Genomic DNA, 18,985 nt, shown 5'->3' with positions numbered 1-18,985 from the left:
TCATAATATAAGATGCACATTCTTACTAGGGCAGTTGACTTTAAAGCAATTTACCTATGTTCAGGGTGAATTCTCCATTGCTCAGTGCATCTTTGCTTCAGTTGAATGAATTTCTAACAGAAAAGCTCCAGCTCAACTAGAATATATGGCTTAATGCAGCAATTGTTGGGTGAAATTGTAAAGGACTGTGTCATGCATGAGATCAGTGGTAGAACAGAATTCTCTCTTTTACAAGTGCCCCCCCCCCCCAAAAAAAAGAGATCTGTGTCTCTGAGACCTTCAGTTTTGGGTTTTAAATGTCACATTCTGCCCAAATGGTGGCAGCAGTGCTGGAGCTCTGATTAGCCTGAGTGGGTGCACAGTCCAAAATTGCTGTGTCTGTGTTGCTACAGCCATATTTTTACTTACAGTCCTTTCCACTGAGGCTCTCTGCTCCACTGGCCGTTGAAATACACAGCAATAATAGAGGAGATGTAGGAGTGCTCTTCCCCAAGCTCATTAGCAAACAGGAGAACAAAGCAGAGATGGTTTGCGCTCTGGGAGGATGTAACTGGTGCCATGTCTGCATGAACATTTCCTGCAAGGGAGGAGAAGACTGTAGGGATTTTGTAAGCCTGTGAAGGAGGGGAGGGTGTCTGGCCTGTTTTGTTTGGGCCCTTGAGGCAAGAGGTGGTCACTGACTAGCAGACTGATGGTCCAGTGGTGGTGGTAGATTAGAAAATGGGTGTATTCTTGGCTTCTGAAAACCTCTATAGCTAAACCAGCTCATATACCACAGGTGTGGCAGATGTTGGCCTTTATGGCACATGCCTGGGATACCACAGCTACCTCCGAGACTGGGTCCAGGGAGGAGTCTGGTCTCCCACCCGCTGTGGCTGTCACTGTTCCTGATTCCTATGGGGATCAGAGTTTCTTTAAAGGCAAAAGCCACTATAGAAGTGAGTTGTCTGTTCAATGGGATGATGTGGGACTTGCTTTTTTCCTCTAAATTGATAGTAGAAATCCTTAGTCTCTCTTCAGCATTACATGTCTGACTACTTATTTGACATGCCTGTGCTAATTGTTTACCCATGCTTCGAACTCTGCGCCTTCAACTTCAGGGGAGCCAAGCTCTCCAAAGCTACAACCTGGCCCTCAGGAGCGTGTGGAAGATGCAATAAAAAGAGAAAGCCAGCCCACAAAGCAGGTAGCTGGCGTTCTTCAGCAGCCTCTTCTGTCGCATGAAACGAAGGCTACAACGGCAGCTCCTACCAGAATCGAGGTCACCATCCCAATACCCCTGGATATGTACCAAGACTCCAGAGCATCTGAAGGCAGCAATGAGTTGTGGGATCATCGAGGCAGAGAAGGCATTGGTGTGGATCCAGCACTGGGAACAGAGCTAGGTCGTGATGTGCGCACTGAGGGGCTGGCAGGAGCAGGTGGCACAGATGACTCCCATCTTAAAGATGGGCCATCTCCTTTATATACCAGAGCTCCATTAAAAGAAGATGCTAGTGGACGGGAAAGAGATGAGGACCGTGATATTGATGAAACTTCTGAACAGGATTTGCTTTCCCTGGTGGGAAAACATGTTTCGTCAGAACCTGAAATGGGCTTGTGTCCAGCAACAGCCAAGAAAGCTCTTGAAGAATATGCCTTTGAAGAAAACGAGTCCAAAGATGTCCTCAGAGACATCCCAAGAAAGGCAATTCTTGTTGAAACTGAATCACATAAAGCAGGAGAGGACCAAGAGGAGAGGAGACAGCCATTGAAGGGGGAAGAAGACACACATGTCACCCCACCAGAGCCTTCTGAAATCATCTCTGAGAAAGAAGCTGAACCCAGGGAGGGAGAAGATTCTGGACCCTTGCTAGAAACAGCCAAACTCCCTGTTGAGTTAAAAGATGACATGGAAGACAAAGATGCTCCTTTGGAAGAGGCTGTGCCAGATACAGGAGGACGCCGGACGCCCAAGAAGAAACCCTGTGCTCATGTTGCAGATAAAGCCGTCAGTCGTGTGCCTCTCCTAAAAGGTGTGTGCAACGTTTGCCTGCCCTGAGCTCACACTGCCGGTGGCTTGCTCACGACAAGGCTGCCTGAACCAGTACTTCAGCTTGCTGCCACCTCTCGAATCCTGCTGCTTGGGAAATGGCCTGGACCTTTGCTGTGAACTGATCTACAAGTGCCGCTGCTTCTCCCTCCCCCGCCTTCCCTCTTTAGTTTAATCCTGGTTGTCCTGGCATACTTGCCAGACCCTTACGCTTCGGTTTTGCGTCCCTTGCATGGTGCTGGCGTGTCCCCGATCATGCTTTGTTCACCTGTTTTTGTTTTGATTTCCTTGGATCTGTGGGGTGGGCACCTTAACTCACACCTGGCACCTTCCCAGAGAAGATGAAGACCGGATGGACGTTGTTCTGGCATGTTGGAGTGGGGCTGACCCGGCGCACGCTGCAGCTTGTTCCAGCAAGACACGTGCCATCTGGTTTGCATGTGTCCACTGTCCGGTCCAATAACTCTTTGTATTGGCTTTTCTAAAGAGGAGGGAGGAGGAAAAAGACAAGTGAGATGGCAGGTCTAACCGTGGAAAAGGCCCCACATTGCTCCTGTTTCTTGTACTTTTCCGTTAAATGTCCACTACTGACTGCTGTGGGAGGCAAGGTCTACAGCTAGCTGGACCTTTGCCCACTGCAGGGCATGTCCGATGCTCTTACAAAGCATCCTGCTCTGATCCCAGTTCTGGATGATGTGTCCCTGGGTGGTCCAACGCGATGGCTGTATTTGGGGTGTTCTGTGGGAGCTGCCTGTGTGTGTGGAGGCCTAGCTCTTGGGTGCATCTAACAGCGTGTGTGTCTCTAGGCTAGGCTAGGCTGGAAGGGCAGTCAGACCCTGGAGCTGCCCTGTTCATGCAGCAATCTCAGTCTTGGCTGTCTTGGGTGAAGGTCTGAGGTCACCGCTGAATGCACGAGCATCCCTGCCAACAGAGGAGCTCTTAGACCTTTTCTTTCTCCAAAAGCTATTTTCCACCTTTACTAGGGGTCAGAGGGGTGTCGCTAGGGCCCCTGCTCAGTGGCCAAATGCAGGTTTTGCAGTGATTTGTGTTAATAAGCTGGGGCAGCAGGACACACGTTAAAACCCGATGGTCTCTCACCATGTTGTACCTCAGCTCTGGCTGTCCAGGGCCTGGCCTGGGGGAAGCTCTTCCTTTCACCCCAGTGCTGCATCACAAAAGCTGGGTGCTTCCATTAGCCTGGAAATCCTGCTCTGGTTTGCAGCAGAGAGAGTATGCTCTTTGCTGCACAGGGTTCATGAAGAAATTGTTGATGTAGCTTTTTCCATTGGAGCTAAAGCTCATAACATATTTCTTGTTGTTCACTACCTAATAAGCCAGCGGGAAGCTTCGCACATGTGCTGCAGGGCATTGGCATGGCTTGCTATCGCGTGCATCAGAGCCTGAAAACGATGGCGGGCTGGGGATACATTGCCCAGAATCTACCAGTTTCTGATTCAATGGGAGGAATTTCTTTAATTATTTAATGATCTTTTCCTTCAAAGGCAGAGATACTTTGAGGCTGTTCAGCTCCAGCCTTGCTCCAGTCTGCAGTTTAACTGAATTTGGGAAGGGTAGTGCATCCAGCAGCTCTGGGAGTGGCTGCTGGGATGGGTCAGTGCTGGATTAACAACACTGTTCATGTCACTAGGAAAGGGCTGACCTCCCAGGACAAATTTCCAAAACACTGGGGAGAATATCAGCAGCTTTTTCTGCCAGATTAGGGTGGAATTAGCTGAAGACGGGGAAAAGGGGCTTTGTTAGGAATGCCTTACAGTACAAACGTCACTTTCTCCCTGTTTCTAATCTCCTAATTAGCAATACTGCAGTCTGTTGTGCTTGGAGACTAATGGGACAAAACACTGAAATATTGTCAGAGTCACTGTAAGCTTGATACAAATCAAGTAGGACAACAGCTAAAACCTTAAGACCCTGCAGGGTCTGACCCAGATCAAAGGCAGACTGTCTGCTGGGGAGGCAGAAAGCAGTGTGTCAGGAGAGATGGGAATTAACAACAGCCGGGTATAAAAATGCTTTGCAAAGCTAACACACTGAACAACAACTTTAAATGAGATCATGGGCAACCTGGTGCTGTTAGGATTGGGGCATTCTTCCATTTTAGTTTTTATTTATATGATTCGTAGAACCAATGGGTGTTTTAGAGAGGGAGACTCATGTTTGGGGTTGAAGAGAGCTGTTCTGTCCTAAACTGAACAGATGCTACTGGAACTGAGCACAAATCTGGGCAAAACAGTCTCATGCAAACTTTGTTGCCTGTGTCTGGTGCTCCAGTGATGACTAATGCACTGTTGCCTGTGCACAGGATAATCTGTTAACCCAGAAAGAATGTGTTTATGATGTGGAACTATTTCTGCAAGAAACGAGTGACTTTGTAATATTTCTAAGAATAGTATTTAATTTAAAGGAGAGCAGGAATATGGAACACCCACCCAGCATGCATGTTGCTGTAGCTCAGGCATTATCATCTCTCCAGAGTTTGCTGACCAGTCCCAAGAAGTGTAACTCTGAGTGTTTCCATTTGTCAGGTCGTATTGACAGCAAAGACAAGGAAGGGACTGAAGCTGAGGAAAAGAAACCGAAGGTAAGCTAAAAAACAAAACCAGAGGTAACATCAACTCACTACATGCTGTGCACGTTCCTGACTCCCTCTCCTGCTCTCCTGGATGGTGGTTGTGCCTCTTCGGAAACCTTGCCATTATCTTCCATTCTTCCATCTGACTTTCAAGAGTGGTTTTATTTTTCCTTCCCTCACCCCGGTTTGGATGGTGCAATCCATGGTGATCTTTGAGGGCGAGGAAGCAAACCAAATCTAAAACAAACATGTGGCTCATGGGGGTGGGTGGGTGGTTAGAGAAATCATTTTCTCAGCCTGAGACCGGAAAGCATACAGCTGTCTTTGCTGGGGCAAACCGGTGCAAAAGCAAACTCAAAAGTGCATTGGGCTGTATTGGGGACAAGCAGCGTAACAGTGAAAAAAGCAAGACATGTAATTAAAAAAATTAAATAATCTAGGCCTTTCAGATGCTGTGTTCTGGGTGAGGAACAAGAGTTTAATAATGGGTAAATTCCAGAAGTTTAAAGATATCTGTCACACTGCTAATTTGGAGAAGGTTTTGTTCAGCTGGCCATTAGCCTGGCTAGGGCCTGGGTGAGATAATGGACAAGCTGATGGACAATTTAGTGGGTGAAAATTAAAGGGGAGGAATATAATTGTTTTCAAAACATGTGAAATCGGGTCTTTCCCTAGGGAGGTTTGGCAGGGTTGTATCAGGCCTGGCTTTTGACATGATACCAAGCAATCGTCTAGATAAAAACCAGTGATCCATTATTGACAAAGCAGGTACGAGGGGGTTGAGAGACTTGGGAGCGGTCATATTAATCTCCCAGAAATGCTGGTGTTGATATTGCTGTACCTGCACCGTCTTTGCCAGTGGAGCACATAGAGAGTTTGGGAGTAAATAGAGCAGTTCAGATGGTAAAACATGCCACTGCTGTGGAGGGCAGTGGCAAGGGCAGGCTGTCACAGGGTGGCACTTTCCCCAGGAAGGGGCTTGGGTGTTGCTGCACCCTGTGGGAGGAACAGAGCTTAGGTATCCCATACTTGCTGGTGCAGCCATGGGACCCTGGCAGTGCCCTGGGCCCTGTAGCTCTTGCCCAGCTCTGTGCTGCAGGGAGAGGGCAGTACGAGCCATCGCCTGTCCCACACCCAGTTCTGTATTGCACCTTCTAATCCTCTTTAATATTGGTGATCCCCTTTTGTTTCCCTCCCATACTGATTTTTTTTTTGTTCCAATTTTATTTTGTTTCCATGTTTAAGAAATCCTCACCTTCCACTGCCAAACCCCCAGGCGATAGACCCTCCATCCCCCCCCAACGACACACCTCCTCTAGCACAACCCCTTCGAAAACACCCTCCAGCCCTGCTTCCACCTCTAAACGAGTCTCTTCTGTCACATCCCGACCTGCCAGTACAGGAACGCAAGAAACGAAAGCCAAGGTAAGGAAATGAGATGTGAGAGAGGCAAAGCTGCCTTGGGGAATACCTTAAGGCATTCCCAACAGGTCTGATGGATAGTACTTGGCTGAGCAGTCTCTCATTCAGTGGAGAGGGTGGGATGTGCTTCCCCTTCACCTTCCAGTGGCCATGGCCAGACTTGGCTCCAGTTTTGGTGTTTGAAGCAACTGGGTCTGTCTCACCAGCATGTAGGCCTCTTGCTCTGTGTTACGGCAAAAATTTCTCATTGCTGCAGGGTGTTACCTGGTGTCCCTGAGGCATTTCCAGGTCCCTTTATGCTCTTTCATGCTCTTCGTTGTTTTGCAGCTTTATGCTATGTTTTATGGGTGTGTTGGCTGTAAACAGCAGATGCATTTGAAATGTGCTGGAGCCAGATCTGCCAGGTGCTACACAGAGAATAGGAGATGCACACACATCCGTGGCTTATTCTGCAATGTAAAAAGTAGCTTGGAGTTTCTTTAGGCATACAAATACACCCGTGGTGAGGGAAAGAGCAGAGATTTCAGGTCACGGACAATGGGATATGGTTTCGCTGTGATAGGGATTGCGATGGCTCTGCTCTGGTTCCCTGCTGCCTTGGGACCAGTCAGCTTGTAAATTGTCCCTTGCATGTTTTTCATAAGCTTTTGTAAACAGACCAGCATTAGAAAGCGATAGAATTGGGGAGGCTTTTCTGCAGGGTCAGAAGGCAATAAATAGCATATTGCTATTTACATGCCATTACAGATTATGTACATGTTACCATAGTGTATTACAGGTGAGGATAAAGGAGGTGCTTCTTTCTGTTTGGAGTCTGGCACTGTACTCCTGAATAGAGCCTCTGGTCTAGTCAATGAATTTATTTATCTTAGGTACAAAATTTTAGCAGGACAGGGGAAACAAAACAATGAAATTTAGAGAACAGACAAAGGAGTTGAACATACTTGTTAACCAGGTCTGAGTGTGTGGTGAATAATGTAGCTGAAGCTACGAGCTTAGACGGGAGAACGGTGCAGCTACTCTGCCAGCCCACAAGTGCAGCGGTTGTGGCAGGTGCTGTGATGGGAGACAGGGTGTGAACGGGCACATCGCAGATGCCTGCATGTGGGGAAACCTGTGGGAGCTCCTGCGGGCTGTCTGGGTAGGAAGCAGGAGGGTCTCATGTGGCTCTGATCCATGAGGGGTGATAGCCCATCCCTGGGCAGATCTCCCCTACATCAGCCTTTCCCCCTTGCGTCCCCAGGGCCCGGAGATGAGAGGTGGCACGAAGACGGGCACGCCGCGATCTGCAGCTGGGCAGGCTCAGAGGAACTCGACCAATGCCACGCGCATCCCAGCAAAGACGCCCACGGCCCCCAAGACGCCTCCCAGCTCCGGTAAGTGATGGTGACAGCAGTGTGCTGCTGCCTTCCCATGGTGTCTCTGACTCTAGAGGCTCTGCTTTTGTGGTGCTCCCAGGCTCTCCATGCAATTATGTGGGAGTAGTGAACAGATTTGCCCCAGTGCAGGTGGGGTCATGCACAGTCCTAAGCATGGGCACGGCCAGCAGGCTGAAGTCTGCGTGGTGATTCAGAGCTGCTCAGCCTTGTCACAGGGCTGTGGGTGCAGAGCTAGGGACAATTCCTCTGAAGTGAGCCTTTCTGGATGCTGCTTTATCTGGTCTGTTCATATAGTTGCCAGTGTGTAGGAGACAGCAGTTGCTTTATCGCTTTGGGATTTCCTCCAATTTGGAAGATTTAGGCACCTCCATTTTTTTAATCCATCTATTCCTTTTCTCTTGGCAATACTTCACAAAGACCAGGGGCAAGAGGATCAATTCTTCGATTGCAGGAATGGAGATTAGCCCATTATTCTCAGAGAAGAAAACCCCAGAAAGCATCAGGCATTGTGAATTTCTATTAAAATGGTGCATTTCACTGAATATATATATTTTTCATACTTAACCAGAGCTGCATAAAACCTTAAATCAATTAAATTTCCAGCTTTATTATGTTTAAGCATCTTTGTCATTCATTAAACAGGCAGAAAGGAGCAGAAAAAACCACCTCCTGCAGCAGCAAAGTCTGAGAAAGGTGATGTTTAAGGGTTTTCTTTTCTTCTTCCATTTCTTTTCAAACTGGGGACAGTTCTAAGCTGCTCAGTGATCGGCCTTATTTAATTACATAAAATAATTTTGTAAAAATGCTTCCAAATTTCTAATAGAAAAGCAGTTTCGTTTGAGTGTCTTTTTTCTGTAATTTGTCATGCATGCTAATGTCATGCTCGGGTGGGGAGTCTTACCAATGATGCATACAATGAAGACCATCTTCCTTCTGAGATATTAGGAAATTGCCTTAATCACAGTTTTCACTTCGAAATGAAGTAGAAGAAAGTGCAGCCATCTCCCCCCTACTGATGGTCTGCACTAGGAGTAGCGGGTGGGCCCTGGGACCAGGCAGATCAACCCCATAAAGGCAGGCAGTGAGTGGGGAAGGGATTGCGTACCCAGATTGCTTATCCTGAGCTTGCCTCCCTCTTTCTGCAAACTTCAGGTGAGCAGCCAAAGTCTGGAGACAGAAGCGGTTACAGCAGTCCCGGCTCCCCCGGGACTCCAGGCAGCCGTTCCCGCACTCCCTCTCTGCCCACCCCACCAGCCAGGGAGCCCAAGAAGGTGGCAGTGGTTCGCACACCACCGAAATCTCCTGCTTCTGCCAAGAGCCGCATCCAGCCGTCAGCCGCACCCATGCCTGATCTGAAAAATGTGAAGTCCAAAATTGGCTCAACTGAAAACCTGAAGCACCAGCCTGGAGGTGGCAAGGTAAATGTGGACTCTGCTTTCCAGGAGCCTGTCTGTAGGGACAGTGGGTGCTTGACACTGCATCTGGGAGGGGAGAGCCCTCCCTGGAGCAGCAGCAGCCCAGCTGGGGCCAGAGATACAGCAGTGGGCAGCCAAGCTTCAGCTGATCTCCAGCCTGATTCTGATTTTAAAGTTTTTTGGGTTGATTGGGTTGGGTGCTTGTCCTGAAATTGTTTGCCTGGCTTAGTGCAGTAAAGCTGTCCTGCAGAGAGGACTGCAGAGAGCTTGTGATGTGGCTTTCATGGGGTGGTAGGTCAACGTATGGACTGGCTGCTAGGAGAATGACATTCCCTTGTGGTGTCCAGTTAGGGAGAGCAAACTGTGACCTGCAGCCCTAAAGAGTCGCAGGATCAGGGTTGTGTTTCTGAATCCTATATTGCGTGATCGGAGCAGTCCTTTCAATGCTGCCTCCATTTCTTCATTAGCAAGCATACAGGATGGTCTCCTCCCTGTGAGGGTCCCAGGCTCGGCACATTTTTCAGAACGTTGGGATTTTGGATCCAACTCCGTTGCAAGGTTTTGGATTGCATTCTGGAATCAGGTGCTGTCTTGCTATATGATGCACTGTGGCAAGGCCAGAACTGGTGGCACTATTATCCTTTCAACCACTAGTACTTTTCACTCGCAGAGAGGCTGTTTCACAAGCAACAAAGTGAACTCCATGCTCCAGGTGCTTGGGAACGAGGGTCTCGGGTTAAATTTTCCAAGTCCAGCAGAGGAGAGTTTGGGTGAAGGAGTGATGTGAGCTAATTCATCCATGCAGCCCCAAGAGCAGCAGTGTATGGTTACACGGCTCCAGCTGTGGTGTTGGCTGCTCAGCACCCATCTGAGCCTCTCTGCACTGCTGCATTGCACTGTGTGGCCATGTCCTGAGGCTTTTATAAAATCCTCCTTGCTGTGTGGGTGGAGATGTGAAAGCACTTGGTTCCTTTGGCTGGTGAAGGCCTGGTGGCTCTTATACAGATTTTAAATGACAGAACTGCACATCTGATGGCTGGTGCAGTCAGGAGTCTCTGTGTGCTGGTGCTTGCCTGCCCCGAGGGGAACGCTGCCTTGCAGACCTTGCTCTGCTCGGAGCAAAGCCATGTTGCTAATGCAACAGAGCCCTAACAAATCTTCCCCAAGTGTGGTGCATGCCATTTTGTGCGACTAGGTAACTACGTGGCTCTGAATGTTCAACTTTGGCGTGGGGGGAGGCTTTGAGATGGCTTCTCTTCACCATCTTAAATAGCAGCGTGCTTTACATTTCCTTATGTGCATTTTTCGCCAGGGCTGGCGATTTAGTGGACAATGCACATTTTGCTTTGTACTACAATCCAGGGGGGCTCTGGAGCCTGGGCAGGGCTGCTCTGGCCATTGGTCATGAATAGAGCAGCATGTGTCCCTCCAGCTGCCCATGTCCCGGGGCCTCAGCCCTCCTGCCTGCTTAGCACAAGGCCTAAGTTTTTCCTGCTGTCCCCACAGAACACTCTTCTTCAGGGATTTTAGAAGGAATCCTTCCGTGTACTGTAAATCGGTTAAATTGCTCATTCTTCTAAATCCAGCTTTTAGGAGTTTTTTTTTTTTTCTATCAGGCAACATGTTTGTTGTTGTCACTGAAAGAGTAAGAACAGCTGAATTTGGGACAATTCACTGCTCTTTGCAGGGAAGAATGGCTGGATGCTCTGCTGGGGATTTTGTAGGACACAAACCTGCTCTTAGCCGAATGGTTGCAGCTGGAGCAGAACAGGCTGATCCCACAAGCTTGATTTTAGGGTGGCCAGAAGATGGGTCTGGAGCCTGGTCTCCACACAGATTTCAGACCCCCAGCCTAGGGAAGCAAAGGTACATGGGGCACACACACAAGGAGTCAGCCAGGCCACTTCTCTTCCAGTATTTCTGCATTGTCTGAGCACTTCTATTGTTGCTGGATCACTGAATACTGCTCTGGGAAAGCCTGGTCTAGCAGAACTGGGTCCTGATTTGCAGGATTAGTTGATATGAACTTGGAAAACAACGCTGGAGACACGTCAGCCTTGGTGCTTCTCATGCTAAAGGACCAGGGTATAGAGAGGAGCTCTCCTTGCAGCAGCAGGCAGGGGACATGTTGAAATGGAGGGCAGGGTTCCCTGCTCAGCCAGCTTTGTGGACGTTGTCATCCAAGGACTGCATGTGCAGTGAGATGTGATGCTGCTCTCTTGCAGGATGCTGTGTCTCTTTCCCTCTTGTGAGGGTTATGCTTCAGACAGGCTTTCTCCTGAGGGAGTGTAGGCCTGTGTGCCTGCTGGTTTTCACCTACATTCACCTCTGGTTTATATTTGCGTGGGCTGTAAAGCCACTCCAGTCCGTGTAGGGGAAGGAGCAGGGACTATCTTCATCTTTGTGTTGTCTTGAATAGCTGTTCCTATGTGTGGGGTCACTCCAGCATAGCTGCCCTTATAAAACCCAAATAGGGAAAACAAGCCCTAAATGGAAACAGCTTCATTAGTACAAAAATCTGTGTGTGGCAGAGAAGGCAGGCAGGCTTTGGGACTGGAGGGTGAAGTGAGCATTGTATGTGGTTCCCCTGTGGCACCAAGCCGTTTCCAGCCTCTCCCCGACCTGAGATGGCGTTAGGAATATGCGGTAGAGCAGCTGCCTTTGGGGTTGGTCTGTGCTGCCCCTTTCATCTCATCTCTACAGGAGTTAAGAAAACTGCAGGCATGGGACTGCATCCCTGGCAGCATTTGCTTTTTCCCTTTGTAACTGCAGAGGGAGTTTGAGCCCTGCACAGCACAGAGCTCAGGTGTTCTCTCCCAGACTGTGCTGGACACACAACTCTTGCTCTCCAGCCTGCTGCCCTGACCCGTTTGGCCAGTTTGCTCAAGCTGCTGAAACATGAGGCCACGTATCTCTGTCCTAGAGAGGGGATGTGCTGCCAGGCACAAGAGATGGAGCTGAGCAGGCATTTTTCTCTCAGCTCTATCCTTCCTTCCACTGGCTCTGCTGAAGCTGAGTCTCAGAACACTGGTGGCTTCCAGCATGTTTGCTGCCCAGCAAGTTCCCTGTTTTGTTCAGTGGAAGAAAATGGGGTGAGCTGGCTTTTTTGCTAGTGTTTCTGGCCTGGAAACCATGGCTGCTTTGCTAGCCAGGCATATCCAATCTGTATAACCTGCCCACCTCCATCTTCAGTTTCCAACCCATGAGTAGACAAATCTATGCAGCAAGCCAGAGGTTCTGCTTTGCTCTTGACGCTGGAAGGCAGGTTCCTGGTTTTAGTGATATAACGCATGGTCAAGCTGCAGATGGTCATGTTGTTTTTCACACTCTTTTCTGGCTACCAAAGGTGCAGATTATTAATAAGAAGCTGGACTTTAGCAGCGTTCAATCCAAGTGTGGCTCAAAGGATAATATCAAACACATCCCAGGAGGAGGCAGTGTGAGTACCTTCACACTTTCAATGCACTGTAATAGTTCTTATTATAAGTGGCATGTTGTATACACTAAACCACCAATGCTATCTGCAGCGACCCTGCCGTCAGATAGCTATTGGTGACGTGCAATGACTCTTTTCTGGCTACCAAAGGTGCAGATTGTTAATAAGAAGTTGGACTTTAGCAGCGTTCAATCCAGGTGTGGCTCAAAGGATAATATCAAACACATCCCAGGAGGAGGCAGTGTGAGTACCTTCACACTTTGAATGCACTGTAATAATCCTTATTATTAGTGGCATGTTGTATACACTAAATTGCCAATGCTATCTGCAGCGACCCTGCTGTCAGATAGCGATTGGTGATGTGCTGTCATTTAACCCCATTAACCCAAAAGACATGGTTAGATGAACCCTAACAAGTCCTGTACATGCCTGTCATGGACAGAACTAACTGACCTGTGTAGAAACCATGTCTGTTACAAAACATCCTGGTAACTCAAAGGTTTTACACTACCTGGAAGGCTTAATGCCTCATTGTCTGCAGGATGGGTGGCCTCTAGCAGACAGTGACGTAGTTGCTGATGCAGTAGATGGATAGATTTATAAGCAAACACAGTCCTCGTTGCTTAATGTACTGCTAAATTGCACATGACTCTGCATAACATGTGAAAGCGCAGGTTCCTGCCCATTCCCATCAGGCAAGTATGATCCATGCAAATATTAAGCTTCTCCTTGCTAATGAAATGTGTCTGGCAGTGCCCATGGAGGCTGAGCCTAAAGTAATACTGAGTTAATTGATTTGAATGCTGGCATTTCCAGCCATTCCCAGATAAATAGCCGGACTCAGTTTTCAGTTACTGTGCCAGAAACCTGGAGAATCTCCACAGAGGTTGGCGGATTTACACCAGTCTCTCTGGAGACAGAGTTTGGGTCCAGGAAAGCTGACAGACCAAGGAAGGTGCATCACTGAGGCCCCAAACAGTGGAACCCAGGGTCTGTGGTTGCCTGGTCTGTGGCCATCTGTGGAAGCTATCTGGTGCCTCTCAGATGTTCCTGATGGATTTTCTTTGTGCTGTTTTTGATCTCTGTGGATGCCCTCCCTGAGAAACTGAGCATTGCGGAGGGCTTGGCACATAAGCATTGGGACATAACTGGGTTTGCAACCTCCGTCTTCAATTTGATGTCATTCTGCATTTATTTAATGGGCCAGAGGAGCTGCTTTGCGGAGGTCAGACCTCTGTGAAGCAGGTTCCATGCTTGTTCTGCTCTTTCTTATCCCAGGGTCCTGCACCAGCTGGACTGCCTGGTGCATGGTGGGCCACTTGTTACGCCAGGAGTTAGTGTTTGTCATGAATCATCTGTGCTGTGGCTGGTAATTAGCTTCAGCACAGGGTGGTGAGCTCATCCTTTTCTCTACTGAGAGCTCACACCGTGGGCAAGCGTTTGCAGCTGCAGTGGCTGCAGTGGGTTAAGAATTATCTGGATTTTTGGATGGAGGTTGTCACCCCTCCTCAGGCTCTGCCAGCAGTGAAAATCGTGTGATCGCTGCCTGGCTGTGTTGACACGGAAAGCAGCAGCTTAGCTCTGGGTGCGGGCGCTCGGAGCAAAGCCACGTGCTGACGTGGCCAGAGCATGGCTGCATAGGCTGTCCTGGCAGCAGAGCTGTGCCTTGGGGCTCCTCCAATAGAGGGGCAACAAAAGACTACTGGGTTTCGATGGCCGTCATGTCTTAATCCTCCACGACGCTGTCAGCAGTGACTGCCTGCCCAGCCATTGCTGCTTCAAGAGGAATAACTGTTGCTACAGTAACCTGGGGTTGGTATCTTTTTTTTAAAGCCAGTGGAGGCTCTGACAAGGTGATGCATGAGGCAAAAGTTGACCTAAGCATTGCTGAAGCTGAGAGGTGGGATCCCCAGGTCTCTGGCACTGGTTTCCCAGGCAAGCAACTCTGTGCCCCTTTTCCTTTCTTGCTAAAATGGGGAGGAGCCTTCTCTGCTCCCCAGCAGGATGGTAAGGGTTAATGGAGTCCTGTCTGTAAAAAAAGGGAACTGGAATGAGAGCAGAAAGTGTTTCAATTGCTGATTGCTTGCTCTGGAAATGGGAGGTCTTTCAGTTCCAGGTCCCAGTGGTGCCTGAATTGCTTACAAGACCCTTCAGGGTTACGGCTGGGATTAGAAAGGTGCCAGCTGTCCTTTTGGGGTCTGTTTCCTGCCTTCTGACTGAATCTAGTGCTCCTCCTGCCCAGTGTATTAAATGTGTGATGTTTCCCCAATGCTGTCTTCATGTCTGTGTCTGCGATGTGCTCCCAGACCCTAGGGTTGCTTTTCTCCCCTCTCTCTGTCTCCACTCTGTCAAATGTGCCTTTTGGTATGCATGAGCATCGGAGACAAGGCAGGCCGGCATGCATGGTGCTCTGGCTCTGTGCTGGTGGGACGATGGCACTGAGCCTCTGTTCCCCCCCTCCTTTTCCTGGCTGGATGATGGAGGGTGGAGTGTTTCTCAGAGGTGTGCACAACCACGGTCCAGCACCTAGCTCTGAGGGTGATGGGGCCGGTGGACACGGAGCAAACATGAGAACTGAAGGATGCACCTTCACCCCGGGACTTTTGAGTTAGCACAGGGTGCTTAGGTGCGATGGAGAGCAGTGGCTACGGTGAATCCTTTGTGCTGGCTTTCGGCCACATTGGTCCGGAGGCTGCCTACCTGCTTGGAAGAGTCAGCTCCTCTGCAAAGGTCCCTTTGGTGCTGGCACATCCTTCCCGAGGTTTGTAAGAGCAGCACGCCCACCGTGGTGCTTTGTGAAAACACAGAGAGCAGCATATGCTCCCCTTGTAATCCAGGCTGTTACTGAGAGCCAGACACATCCCAGTGAGCAGGAACCAACCTTGAGGTGTTGATGATGGATTTCTCCTGCACAGCCCAACTAACTACAGCAATAGCTGATTCACACACAGGTGTGAGTCCAAAACCAGGGTCCAAGGTAACGTCTGGGGGTATGGGGATGTTTTCTCACCCCCTTGTCTCCTGCTCTTGATGTAGCTGGTGTGTACGTGCTGTGGTTTGCTGTCTCTGACATGCCTGATGGTCCCAGACCTCTCCAGTCATTGGTGTTTTCCAGTGTGGTGTTTAACCGCTAACGTAACCACTAAAGAGCGACATGTTAACTGTTCCTTGTGTGTGCGTCTCGTGTAACCCAGTTGTCCGTGCACAAGAGGCCGCCGGCCCCACGCCCACGCATGCCACAGCGCTGTGGCTGGTCTTTGAATGGGGTGGTTTAAGTGGAATTGCTGGAGCCCATGTTCAGAGACATAACGGGTAAAACAAATAAAAAACCAGAGCATAATATCATGAAATACTGTTGTGGTTCAATATATTATAATTGACATTTTAATTTATATTATGTGAACTCCTACCAGATATTTAGACTTTGCTTTGCTTTTTTTTTAACCCCTATTTCCGTTACAGCATTTTTCAGAAATGCATATTTTGGTCACTCTTTTAAAAGTTCTGTGCACATTGATCATTTCTGTTCTTTCAGTTTTTGTGGACATAAGCTTTATGTTTTACACCAGAAAAGGTATTTATTTTTTACGTTTTCTCTCTGGTATATCTCTTCCTTTTGGATGATGTGTATGCAAATCTTAATTAATTACCACTCCACTTTCTCTCTCACTTAAGCACTTTAAACTTGCCTCTACTTCCCCCCCTCTGTGGAGAGGTGATCTTGTGCATGCTGACATGTTAAGAGAGGCTACTGCACATGGGCATTAATGATCTCCCATTTCTGATGACAGTTTCTTTTGTATTATTAATCTTACTGGGGTTTAAGCTGTCCTTTCCCTTGAATCCAGATCAGGTGCCGGTGTGTGTTGTGCCTCCCCCTCCCCAGGTTGCCCATGGTGGCAGTAAGCTCATTGCTTTTTCATTTCTTGTACGGACAGGTTCAAATCGTTTACAAGCCAGTTGACCTGAGCCATGTGACATCCAAATGTGGTTCCCTGGGCAACATCCATCACAAACCAGGTACCCTTCGACTCTGCAGCATCCGGCAGCACCGGGTGCTGGTCCTTGGGAGCTCGCAGGCTGCATCATGGTGTGCATCTGGAGACAGGGAGAGGGTTGGGGTAGTGCAGGGAGCGAGGGGAGGCATGTGGAACAGTGACTGGAGCATCAGAGTGAGTCCTGGGGTGATGGACACTGTTCCCAGCTCTGTCACTGCCAGACCCTCTCCAGTCTGCCTGACCACTTGGTAGTAGGGGAGGGATCTGGTGTGATCCATGGACACCCTTGTCTGTGCCAACACATCACTGTAAATGGGAAGTATTTAGGAATAAATAGGGGTGACTGCTGGTGTTTAGGGGAGTAAGGTTAGCTCCCTGCCCTTGGTTCTGTAAAATACTGGGATGTCTGTCTGTCAGCTCTGCACAGCATCCTTTAGAAAGTCTCTTTACCCTGGTTCCCATTTGGCCTGGCTCCTGGGTTTCCCAAATCACCATGGGGTCCCTCTTGCTGCCATTTTCCTGGTCCTCACCTTCTGCTCAGCCTCAGAGTGCTTTGGTTGAGCTGCCTCGGAGCGGCAGCTCAGACCTCAGTGCTTTCTCTCCGGCCTGCCCTGGCTGGCGCAGGAGCTAACCCAGCTTGTGCTCTTCTCTTCCAGGTGGTGGCCAGGTGGAGGTGAAATCTGAGAAACTGGACTTCAAAGATAAGGTGCAATCGAAAATCGGGTCCTTAGATAACATCAGCCACGTCCCTGGAGGAGGAAATAAAAAGGTAAAGGGGCACTGGGTCAAGAACAGGCATGCTGTTCTGCTGCAAGTGTCTGTCTGTCCTGTGAGCAGGCATGCAAGCAAAGAGCGGTTGAAGTCTGGACTCGGAGAAGGTCCTGCTCACCCAGCTCATCTTTAGACCACATGGCCTCTCCTCTCTGCTTACCAGGCAGCACTTCTTCCCCAGTGCTTGAAACTATTCGCTGCCCATGTTCTAGTGTGGGGTGGTCTGTGCACGCTTGTCCTTCAGAGGACAAAAAGCACCCTGCCCAGGGACAGGCTGCTCAGCCGCTGCCCAAACAGCCAGCTTGCCTTCCTGCCAGCGGCTTGCTGCAGGCGGGCACAGCTGAGGGCTCCTGGGCTGCATTTGCCAACCTGAAGGACATTTGCCGGAGCACAGCTGTGGCAGAGCTGCGAGGATGGCAGTCTCTGTCCTCTTCCTGGCCCACGGCCACCTGAATGAGTGTGAATGTAAGTGATATCCTCTCCTGTGGTTTCCTGCTTTTTCTGCTGTTCTCTGAAGTTTGTGCAGAAACACGTTTGTGTGTCAAACCTTTCACATCAAGGGGAGCCACTGTCAGCAACTGCTTTTGCACTCTGCGTTGCAAATTACTCCCAGCGGTGTGGCACAAAGCTGGCAGCTCAGGGTGCTGCACGGGTGTTGGTTCCCCAGTGAAAGCGGAGCATTAAAGGCTTAGCTTTATTTAGAAAAGGTGACTTTGCAGTAGGGCATCACTTCACAAGAAAGGTGATCTGATCTTACTTCAAGTCTCAGTCTCAGGTGAGACTGACCGAGTAGTCTGTGTAGGGAGTGGTGTGCGTTTGGGGGGATTTAAATTGAAAGACAAAAGCCAATCAGGTCAGGTGAAATACTGAACTTGGGGTGAGCCGTTCCTGCCAGAGGCTTTGATGGTAACTTCACAGTAAGTCTTAGCTAAGTGAAACACATCTGCAACCTCGCTTCGAGGACACCCAAATCCCTTGCAGGCAGGGGAGCAGGGAGATCAGGTAAGCACAGAGTTGAGACTCCAGCCTGGTGACACACATGGGTGAATTTCTCCAGGGAAAAGTGGTTTTTATCTTGCTTGTTTTTCAAACAATTTTTTCTCAATGGGAGGGGAAAGTTCTGTTGCGGCTCCTGTATTTTGGCACTTTGTTCTTGGCCACGTTTTCTCTGCGCACCTCCCATCTCTTCGTCTCCCAGCGGTGTGCTGGCCTCTGACTTGAGGGATCGCTTGACTTCCTTACCCTTCTCTCGCTGCTGCTACGCATCAGACTGCCCTGTGCTTCACTAAGCCCATTTTCATTGTTTTTATGATTACAGTGATGATTCTTTCATATCCTGGCACATTCACTGGGCCACAGTTTGAAGAACTTGCCCTTTGGAGGAGGAATTTATTTGCAGGGGTGTGACCCAGTCACCTGCCCTCAGCCTTCCCATGTGGCAGCTGCCCATACGTTGCCTAAATCCACACCTGCAGGAGGTTGTCAGTGTAACTTGAGTTCAGATGCTGCCTCAGATTGCTTCCCTTGTCCAGCCCATTCCCATTGCACCTTGGCACCAGGGACCATCCTCAGGCAGTGCTACTCTGAGGTGGGATGCTCTATTTGCAGGAAGGAGTCAGGACACAGTTGAGGCCCATCAACCCTCCACATAGAGCAGATGTGGGTGGCTCCGCTGCCCCTTCCCCAGCATTTCCCATGTCCCCAGTCCCCTCCTTGCTCTCCGACACAGAAGATCCAGATTTGGACACACAGTCCACAGCTCTTTAGGCCGAACGCTGGTTCACGTGCCACTCCTGCACTGGGTCTGCCATGGGGAGCCGGTGTGCTCTGTGCTCTGCCAAAGTACCTGTGCCGGCAGCATCTGCTCTCCTTTGCTGCACATGGAAAGCTTTCCTCCCTGTCTCCAAAGGCAGCCGCTGTTCTTCCCGTGAGTCAGTGAATG

General features: G+C 49.4%; 1 protein-coding gene across 24 annotated transcripts in view; it reads left to right on the top strand.

Moving 5' to 3' along the window:
- Window positions 1–18,985, top strand: part of MAPT (microtubule associated protein tau) — a 50,466-nt gene that overhangs the window by 30,407 nt on the left and 1,074 nt on the right. For 5 of the 24 annotated variants that reach the window (XM_052785133.1, XM_052785127.1, XM_052785130.1 and 2 more), the window contains 10 exons: window positions 1,101–2,015; window positions 4,576–4,631; window positions 5,868–6,047; window positions 7,288–7,420; window positions 8,066–8,116; window positions 8,576–8,841; window positions 12,185–12,277; window positions 12,425–12,517; window positions 16,213–16,294; window positions 16,929–17,041. In XM_052785133.1, the coding sequence (XP_052641093.1) occupies window positions 1,101–2,015; window positions 4,576–4,631; window positions 5,868–6,047; window positions 7,288–7,420; window positions 8,066–8,116; window positions 8,576–8,841; window positions 12,185–12,277; window positions 12,425–12,517; window positions 16,213–16,294; window positions 16,929–17,041 (1,982 nt within the window). Of the gene's footprint in view, window positions 1–1,100; window positions 2,016–4,575; window positions 4,633–5,867; window positions 6,048–7,287; window positions 7,421–8,065; window positions 8,117–8,575; window positions 8,842–12,184; window positions 12,278–12,365; window positions 12,518–15,809; window positions 15,849–16,212; window positions 16,295–16,928; window positions 17,042–18,985 lie in introns of those variants that run through there. The other 19 variants (XM_052785143.1, XM_052785142.1, XM_052785147.1 and 16 more) reach the window with 15 other exon arrangements.

Source organism: Harpia harpyja, chromosome 4 (genome assembly GCF_026419915.1).
Source record: "Harpia harpyja isolate bHarHar1 chromosome 4, bHarHar1 primary haplotype, whole genome shotgun sequence".
Classification (NCBI taxonomy): domain Eukaryota; kingdom Metazoa; phylum Chordata; class Aves; order Accipitriformes; family Accipitridae; genus Harpia; species Harpia harpyja.
This window is presented reverse-complemented; position numbering and strand designations above follow the sequence as displayed.